Here is a 10,295-nt window from a genome sequence, read left to right as displayed (position 1 = left end):
GGCGGGGAATAACGAACTGAACCAAATTTTCGCGAGTGCCGCTTATATAGGCAGAGCATTGGTCCCGGTTCATGGCACCAACCGGGACCAATGCACACCTTTAGTCCCGGTTGGTGGCACCAACCGGGACCAAAGGCCTCTTTTCAGCAGCCCAAAGGGCGGGAAACAGAGACCTTTGGTCCCGGTTGGTGTCATAAACCGGGACAAAAGAGAGGCATTGGTCCCGGTTGGTGCCACCAACCGGGACCAATGCACCCTTTAGTCCCGGTTGGTGCCACCAACCGGGACCAAAGGTCATTTGCTGGAACTGGCGCGGTGCGGTGCTACATTTGTCCCACCTCGCTAGCCGAGAGGGGCTCGGAGTGGTTTATAAGCCCTGCCGAACCAACCACTTCGAGCTCCTCTCTACTGCAAGCTTACGGGCCTAAAATCACTCTCTGTGCTTGTGGGCCTATTGGGCCTACTGCGGGCTTGCATCCTGGCCCTAGTAATGGGTTTCTAGTCGTATGCAGGCCGTGGTGGCCCAGTAGGTGGCACTTTTTTATAATCTTTTTCCCATTTTTTTGCTTTATTTTTTGTTTCTAATTACTTATTTATTTTCTTTTACGATAATTCTTTTTGCTATTAAAGTTTGTAACAAATTTCTAATTACTTATTTATTTTCTTTTATGATAATTCTTTTTGCTTTTAATGTTTTGAACAAAATTCTAATTACTTATTTATTTTCTTTTATGATAATTCTTTTTGCTATTAAAGTTTGTAACAAAATTCTAATTACTTATTTATTTTCTTTTATGATAATTCTTTTTGCTTTTAATGTTTTGAACAAAATTCTAAATACTTATTTGTTTTCTTTTATGATAATTCTTTTTGCTATTAAAGTTTGTAACAAAATTCTAATTACTTATTTATTTTCTTTTATGATAATTCTTTTTTGCTTTTAATGTTTTGAACAAAATTCTAATTACTTATTTGTTTTCTTTTATGATAATTCTTTTTGCTATTAAAGTTTGTAACAAAATTCTAATTACTTATTTATTTTCTTTTATGATAACCCTTTGGTCCCGTTTCAAGCCACCAACCGGGACCAATGGTGGTGGGCCAGGAGCGAAGCCCATTGGTCACGGTTCGTCCCACCAACCGGGACCAAAAGGTCCAGACGAACTAGGACCAATGGCCCACGTGGCCCGGCCGGCCCCCGGGGCTCACGAACCGGGTCCAATGCCCCCATGGGTCCCGGTTCTGGACTGAACCAGAACTAATGGGCTGACCCGGCCTGGACCTTTGCCTCCTTTTCTACTAGTGTGTACATTTGGGTCCTTGTTGATACGCTTCCGATTCTACCGCAATGTGAGTTTCTCATACATAGTTATTAACTAATTTATATTATTTATTTCAAAATAGTGGACAACTTATTTTGATTCTTCAAAGAATGTGCGGAAGATGGTAGACAAAACCCACTACACTGATGGCTCTGAATTAACTTATAAGGAAAAAAGTCATCTGATCACATTTTGTACTTATCTTGAGAATTACAATACCTATTATCGAACTCCTCCAAATTATGGTGAATACGTGTCATAAGTGCACGTATTGAACCACGGTAACTTCTATGGAGATACCCTGGTAAGTTTTTTACTATTACGACATCCGTGCATCTTTTGCATACTTCTAAAACTAGTACATCATTGCTAACTACGAAGTTATTTCTATGTTTTTCAACAGAAACTCCCGATGGATTGTGTGCCTCATTTGATGTATCAGAATGGTCGCCTTGCAGTTCTGAACATACTGCCAGGTCAATCTAGGGAGCTCACCTATGCATATAGGATTTCTAAAACCGGTGAACACATGCTCATCAAAGAATCAAAAAAATGTTTGGACATTCGCAAGGAGGTTCTTGGAAGTAACATTAAGCGAAAGGCAAGAATTGGAGACAGGATAATCTCCATTTTCCATAATGGAGAGTCAGGGGCTATCTTGTTTTTTGCTATATAACCTTAGAGAATGTAGTAGGTCCTAAGAGAATGTAGTAGGTCCTATAAGGTACAATATGTTTATTATGTGGTACAATGTGTTAGAGTTGATGATGAGGAGTACTTGTGATTACGACTAGTGACCAATTTGCTATGTGATGTCTCATTGATGAAAACGATGATCTTGAGAAGGTGTTATATGACAATGATGTATTATGATGATAAGTTGTTAATGTTATGATGATGATGATATTTATTATATCATTGGGTGAAAGAACCGCGAATTAGTTTCAAGTGGATGTACATCCACTTGAAAGTAGTCCACGGTTCTTTCACCCCGTGATGTAATAACTCATTATGATGTAAAAACAATCTCTAAATTCCTGTTGTATGAAAACTTGTGTAAAGGTGTATGAATACAACAGGAAATAAAAAAGAAATAAAATACGAAATAATAGTAGTAGCGCGGGCAGGGAGAAGCGCTACTACTAATTACCAGTAGCGCTCCTCTGGGGAAGCGCTACTACTATGTCGATTTAGCAGTAGCGTGTGTTGAGGCACGCTACTGCTAACCTTTAGCTGTAGCGCCGTACCAGTAGCGCTCCTGCCCGCGCTACTGATAGGCCTAAAACTCTCGCTGCTGCTAGGCTTTTCCCTATTAGTGCAGGGAAGACTCAAATATATTCATGAATAATCTGATCATAAACTCACAATTCATCGGTTCCCAACAAACACACTGCAAAACGTGATTACATCGAATAGATCTCCAAGAACTTCGAGGAGTACATTGTATTGAAGATCAAAGAGAGAGAAGAAGCCATCTAACTACTAGCTATGGACCCGTAGGTCTATGGTAAACTACTCACACATCATCAGAAGGGCAGCAAGGTTGATGGAGAGCCCCTCTGTGGTCGATTCCCCCTTCGACAAAGTAAGTGTAAGGCCTCCAGATGGGATCTCGTGAGAACAGAAACTTGCGGCGGTGGAAAAGTATTTCGGGTGGCTCTATGATGTCAGAGGAATATTTGAGAATTTATAAAGGCGGAATTAGGTCAAGAGGTGCCACAAGGGGCCCACAAGTCTGCACCCCCTCGGGCGCGCCTCCCGAGCTTGTAGCTCCCTCGTGGCTCTTAAGGTCTTCTCCTGAACCTTCTAGGATATCTTCTGGTCCAGACAAAACCAATCCAAAGTTTTTTCTCCGTTTGGACTCTATTTGATAATGATTTCCTGAAAAGCCAAAACAAAGCAAAAACTAGCAGATGACACTAGGCAGTAGGTTAATAGATTAGTCCCAAAAAATAATATATAATTGCATAATTGCATAATAAACTTTCAAGATTAATACTATAATAGCATGGAACAATAAAAAAATATAGATACTTTGGAGACGTATCATGCACCAGGAAGAAGAAGAGTCGGGACTAAGGGCAGCAGCACCGCCAGCATACGAGAGGGCCCGACCTTGACCGTCAATGACGGTAACCGACTGGACGCAACATCAGGAGCAAACTAGGCCCGACCAGGTCCTGAAATGCCCGTAAATCTCACACCGTCACGCTACAGAAAGCATGCCATCGGCGTCGCCGCCCCCGTCCGAGTTGCCCTTCTGCTTCATAGCCATCCCGTTCGATGCAGCGAGGCCGCGCCAGAGCCATCCCACTAGGACTCAAATGGGGCCCTAAGGGCCCAGATCTCGGCCGGGGGGGAGGCGCCGCCAGCCACCCCGCGCCATTAGGCCGCCCCGCCGGCAACCAGCAGCGCCACCACCATGCCGGCTGCCGACCACCGCCACCAGGTCGCCGGACCGCAGCCAACCGAGTCACACCGCCGCCAACCCCCTGCCCCGGGAAGGAGGGGCGCACATGGGGAAAGGAGATCCTGCCGCCGAGGATACCACCCCAGCCAGATCTGAGGGCGCCCGCCGGCGGCAGTGGGCAGGAGCAGGAGGAGGGTGGACGGAGGGAGGGGAACTACGCGCCGCCCCGGATGCCTCCGGGGAGACGGGCCAGGGCAGGGTCTGGAGGGTGGATCCGTCGGTCTTGATTGTATTTTTCCTTCTTTGTTCATATTCCTTTATGCAAAGACTAGCGTTCTGTTGTCTTTTCAGTTTTGTCATGTTGGTGTGTACGTGGCTTATACTATGATTTTATGATATAAATGAAAGATGTATTACCATGAAAAAAGACATCTATTGGTAATCACACGGCACGTCCTTGCAAAATCGTGATACCATTGTCAAAACCATTTTGGGTGGAGGAACCAAACGTGAATGACACATGAGTTGGTCGGAAAAACAAACTTTGTCTTTGTCTCGTAATTGAGTACCACTTGCGTTTTTGGCAAATCAAATGTATAAAAGGAAATAAAAATCTGTTTTCACACGTTTCTAACTAATCCTTCTCTTAACTTTGCTTGGATAAGTTGAGCACGTACGTGTCTAATGTATCCTTACCAGACAATATTCTAACTAATTGTTTAAAAAATAATATTCTAACTAAGTATTAAGCTTTAGCTCGTGCATGAAGACAACCATCGATCCTATTATCAAGCAGAGCACACAACAAACAAAGCGGAAAAAGTGGTAGGCGACTATAGCTGGGGATGCCATGCCGGCGGCGAGGCAGCAGCAGCAGCAACAGCAGCCCGCGTGCGCGGCGTGCAAGCACCAGCGGCGGCGGTGCACGGCGGAGTGCCCGCTGGCGCGCTACTTCCCGCACGACCGCCCGGGCCTCTTCCGCAGCGCGCACCGCCTCTTCGGCGTCAGCAACATCCTCAAGACGCTCCGCCGCGCTGGCCCCGACCGCGCCCGCCGCGACGACGCCATGCGCGGCCTCGCCTACGAGGCCGCCGCCTGGGACACCTACCCGGCCGGCGGCTGCCTCCCCGCCATCGTGGCTCTGGAGAGCCAGCTCCGCCAGGAGCACGGCATCCTCCGCTGCCTCCAAGCCCAGATCCACCACTACCGCCGCCGCCTCGAGCCTTCCCCTCCCCTCTCCCTGCCGCCGCCCACCGGAGATGTACCTCCGGCGCCGACCGAGGGTAGCAACATGCACTACTTGGACGAGCACAAATATGTACCAGCATCGTCAGGATTATACGGTAATGACAACGGTGACGACGGCGTCGTTGCTGCACCGTCCCTGCCGTGGAAGATGCAGCCGCAGTACTACGAGGGCGCCATTGCCAACATGGGTGGCGTCGTCGGGCAAGAAGAAAACCAGTATCAGTTGTTATTCGATCACACTGCTACCGCTGGCGGCCATCAGCACGAGTATGACGAGATCTCGCCCTTCTTGGAACTGGAAGGCATCGACGCCGACGACCACCACGACCGCACGCCGCCGGATGAATCCAACAGGTAGTCATTTCTTCTTTTTTCTTCTCCTCCTTGAGTTAATTGCCCCTTTTGCACTGCCACGCCTCTGAATTACGACCTTGATTATGATTCTGTATTTCTGTTTAGTTTTATTTTCAACTGCCTATCTTCTAACAAACAATTGCACGTTGTTTGCCTCTTAAAGATACCAGCTAAATAATGATCCATCCATCATCGATGTATGCTAGCTCTTGAGGTGTGTCAATCTTGCACCAATCACTACGGTGTCATTGACGGCGACGTAGATGCATGTAATCGTCTGCATGCACGACTTGTACTCCCTCGGTTCCTAAATGTAAGTCTTTGTAGATATTTCATTATGGACCACATACGGATATATATAGACGCATTTTAGAGTGTAGATTCACTCATTTTGCTTTGTATGTAGTCCATAGTGGAGTCTATACAAAGACTTATATTTGGGAACGGAGGGAGTAGAATCTAGCTAGTGTTTGGGTGAATACTATGCATATGTATGTATCAGTGTATGTATGTATGTATTTGTGTGTAATTTTCTTCTCGCATGTATATATATTTGTTGCCATGCAAACATGGGACAAGTAAGTATATTCTCTTAATCCATCCATCTCGTTCGCTACATGCTAATCGCGTTGAGCAATGATTTTAATTAGTAGCACGTACTGTTAATGTCACTTGAATATATTCATGTATAATTGATGCCTCGTCTGCAGCTCGAACTCATGGAAGAAGAAGGAGATTAAACCATCCACGAAGATGGAGCTAAACTAATGATGAGCTGGGAAAAATACAACTAGGATAGTAGTTTCGCTTTGATATGCAAGAATAGCTTAATCAGAAGATGCCGTCTTTTATTTGAGAAACTACTCATCAATGTCATTTTTATTATGTTTTGTGTGCTTTGTATTTCTGGTGAATCTTTATAATATTTCTAGGCCCTTTTCACACACAAGAAACCTTAGTCTTTGCTCGATTAGTAATTAGATGAGATCAGTAGTGGTCGCTAGCTAATCCACATCAGATTTGTTTAGGTTCTTTTTATGGGGATATTGATGTGACTCAACACTTTCATGTCTGGTGTTGCAGATCAAAGAAATTATTTGTTGGAATTACATGTACCTTAGTTTAAGTTTCTTGCCATATCCTTCTCTTAGAATTGAGTCGGTTTTTCTATGCCTGTTGCCTCTTGGATTAATCCGCACAGGAATTATGTAAAAAAAAAGAAGAAGAAAAAGAAGAGAGAAATGAAGATTAGTGTTTCTAGAAGGATTAGTTTTTTTTACCTTTCCACATGAAAAATGAGATTAGTTTACGTGTCATATGCATGAGTGGGTATTGATCCAAACCAGTGTCTGGGTGCCATAAGAGCATGTACAATCCATTGATAAGACAGTCTTACCTAATACCATGCATGCCATTTAGAGAAGACAAAAAACATATTGCACAACGGAGTACTTTATCTCCTAAAGTAGTGGGGATTATACTAGAAAATGTGTAAATAAGAAAATGCATCTTACAGGATGGATAAAATTGTTTTATCTTGTTCCTAAAGGCCACCTCTTAGCTAAAACAAGGCAAGTCTATTTCTGTCATTTATCTATCCTCCAAATCAACAATTATCTTAGATGCATTGTTAGGATAGCAACATTGTACATGTCCTAAGGGCGTTGTTTTACCAGCGCCATGGGGCGTCGCTCACAACACCACATACATGAGGCACACCCAATGCACGAGGCGACCACACATGTCCAGCCAGCCACACACAAAGGACCACATGCATGCATGGTTATATTTTTTATGTTCTGATTTATGTTATATTTTTTTCATTTTTACTCTACATTTAGAAATGCTTTATTTTGTTTTCAAATAGTTTTTAGTTTACTAACTTTGTAAAAAACTGCATGTATTTAAAAATATATTCATTGGGTATTACAGAAATATTCAATGTGTGTTTAGACAACGTCAGACATGTGAGTTAAAAATGTTTATTGTGTATTTTGATAATCTTGACAGTTTATTAAAAAAAGAATAGTGTTTTTAAGACATGTTCAAGTATTTTGTTTCACCTTCTAACAAATTATCATAACTAAAGAAAGTGCTCGACGCATTTTTAAAAATCATTAAAATTAAAATTGTCTGATCCATTTTTATTAAATGATCATGTAATTAGAAAAATATGGGTGTATAAAAATTAATGTAATTTTAGAAAGTGTTCCACATATGTGTTTTAATCAGTCAGTTGAAAATCTAATTTAAAAATGTTTGACACATTATAAAAAAATGCTCATGTAATAAAAAAGTGTTTAGCACATTTCTAAAAAAATATCAAGAAGATGTTCACCTATTAAAAAAAATGTTCATGCGATTTAGAAGTGTTCACACATTTCAATGAATAATTCATGTACTACTATTGAACAAGCAATCTTGAAAACAAAATATTGTTTTGGCCGGCACGGTGGAGTGGTCGAAGCTGCCGATGCACCGCTCGGTGGGGAACCTGGGTTCCTGCAGGTTCTGCGTTGTGCAGTCTTCGCAGTCGACGGGCGCGGAAGTGGCCAGCAGTTCGCTGTTCTCACCGGCGAGCGCTTTGCCGTGCTCGAGTAAAGAGCATAAAACTACTACTTTACAGACTAGGGTTTCAAAAAGGGAAATGTTTGCAGCCGGACTGCCGGCCGAACCATTGCGCCGGTCCACGCCGAGCCGCCCGATTGCCTGCGATCCTGTGTCCAGAAAACAATACCACGCGCGCATCGCCTGTGCCAAGCACGTGCTCCTGGGCCCAACGCCCCAACATGACAGCTCATCAGTCTCCTTCCCTTATCTTCTCCCTCCCTTATCTTCTCCTCTGGGTTGTCCTCGGCCATTCGTTTGCCTTCTCTTCTTTTTCTCCACCACGACGGTCATGGCACGGCTACTAGCTTTGGGGAGCAGCGTTGAGATGGCTTGCAAGGTGAGGCCGCTGCAACGGCGCGGCGCTGGTGCCGGCGATGCAAGGACGACGGCGAGTTGCTGACGAGGGATGGTGGTCGCGCGAGGCTTTCTGCTAGAGGTGAGGGCCACCCGGGGAGCTGTGGCCGGCTAATGCGATGCTGCATCCGCCCATGTTTTTTGCTGGAACCGACGGGGTGTGGATGTTGGAATCGGCTGTGTGGTGCATGCTGGAACCGGCGAGTTTTTTTGCTGCATCCGGCGTTGGATTTTGCTACTACCGACGGTATTTTTTGTTCGAACCGGCGAGTGTTTCTTTTGCTGGGGACATGCAATTGGATGTTTTTTGCTGCATCCGGCGTTGGATTTTGCTACGACCGACGGTAATTTTTGTTCGAACCGGCGAGTGTTCTTTTTGTGGGGATATGCAACGGGATGTTTTTTGCTGCATCCGGTGTTGGATTTTGCTATGACCGGTGGTATTTTTTGTTTGCACCGGTGAGTGTTTTCTTTTTGCTGGGGATACGCACTGGGATGTATGTTGCATCCAGCTTTGGATTTTGCTACCACCGGCGCAATTTTTGCTGGAACGGGGCGACAAATATTTTGGCTTTGGGGTTGCTGGAAGCAAAGTGCCCAAAATGATTCAACCGTATTTGGTTTTTGCTGGAACCGGTGCAAAAAAATGCTACCACCAGCTTTTTGGTTGCAAGCCATGCCGTTGTCTGCCTTGTGCTGCAACAGCTAGCGGGCAGCACCGGCGAGGAACGGTCGTGTGGCTGGCGTCTTCCTCAGCGGCGACGGGAGACAGCGAGCTTGGGGCGGCCGGCAAGCGCACAGGGCCGAGGGTGTGCGTGCGGCGCCCAGGGTTTCCGGTGTGATTTTCTCGTATGGAAGGAAATATGCGAGGGGACGAAAGAGACTTTGACCCAGATCTGACCGTACCTAAGGATCGAATCTGACGGCTGCTGGCCGACCGGCCGAAAAATTGGGCCGGCGCGCCGGCGCCTAGCTCTGCCCTTTCAAAAAACTACCGGCTTTTAAATTTTCTCAGATAACTACCAAATGGGTGGTCGGCTGTTTCAGAAAACCCAAATCGTCGAGTGCTTTAAGATTGATCATGATTATGACAGGTCGGGCCCGCAACTAAACGAACCGTTTGGTTGACCGTTTGGTTGACCGTTAACTTACAAGTGAGGCCCTGTTGTCTCCCGAGCCAGCGACACCCCTCCCGGCCTCCCTCTCTCCTCCGCCGCCGAAGCCACCAGCTCGCCGCCGCCGAAGCCACCAGCTCGCCGCCGCCAGATGCGACCAGGTCCGACGGCCAGGGCGCATGCGCCAAATCGACGGCCAGGGAGCAACAACAGAGGCCATCGCGGCTCGGCTGCTGCAAAGGAGCAACAGCAGAGGCCGTCTCTGCAGCAAGGAGCAGGAGAGGCCGCCCTGCAGGTGCGTGGCGGCGGCATGGAGCACGGCATGGCGCGGCGGCAGCCGTGAATAGGGACCCGAGCACTACAGGGACCTGATTGCTTTTTTTCAGAAAAACGACAGGGACCCGATTGCTTTTTAGAAATGTTTACAGGGGCTATTTTGTAAAAAAGTGAGGACTGACATGTGGGCTCTATTTGTAAGTTAACAGTCAACGTAACGGTCAAACACACAGTTCGTTTAGTTGCGGGCCCGACCTGTCATAATCATGATCAATCTTAAAGCACTCGACGATTTGAATTTTTTGAAACAGCCGACCTCCCATTTGGTAGTTATCTGAGAAAATTTAAAAATCGGTAGTTTTTTGAAACCCTAACCTGTAAAGTAGTAGTTTTATGCTATTTACTCGGCGTGCTCACTGGCGTGCAGATAGTGCGTGGAGACGACGGCGGCAGCGTTCCGATGGAGAAGCACAAATCGGCGCGCTACGACTGCACCAACGACTTCATCCCGCGGGTGCTCTGATCGATCCACTCATCGAGTGAGTGAACATTCTTCTAGTCTGATGGATCCATGGACGTATATTTATATCAGTTAAGAGGACAATA

General features: G+C 45.7%; 1 protein-coding gene across 1 annotated transcript; it reads left to right on the top strand.

The window, feature by feature from the left end:
• The first annotated feature begins 4,582 nt into the window (after window positions 1-4,582).
• Window positions 4,583-6,432, top strand: LOC119279306 (LOB domain-containing protein 4-like). Its single transcript, XM_037560593.1, has 2 exons — window positions 4,583-5,334; window positions 6,045-6,432. The coding sequence occupies exons 1-2, from the start codon at window positions 4,583-4,585 to the stop codon at window positions 6,100-6,102; spliced, it is 810 nt and encodes a 269-aa protein (XP_037416490.1). The 3' UTR covers window positions 6,103-6,432.
• Window positions 6,433-10,295: the final 3,863 nt, after the last annotated feature.

Source organism: Triticum dicoccoides, chromosome 3B, assembly GCF_002162155.2.
Source record: "Triticum dicoccoides isolate Atlit2015 ecotype Zavitan chromosome 3B, WEW_v2.0, whole genome shotgun sequence".
Taxonomy (NCBI): Eukaryota; Viridiplantae; Streptophyta; class Magnoliopsida; order Poales; family Poaceae; genus Triticum; species Triticum dicoccoides.
This window is presented reverse-complemented; position numbering and strand designations above follow the sequence as displayed.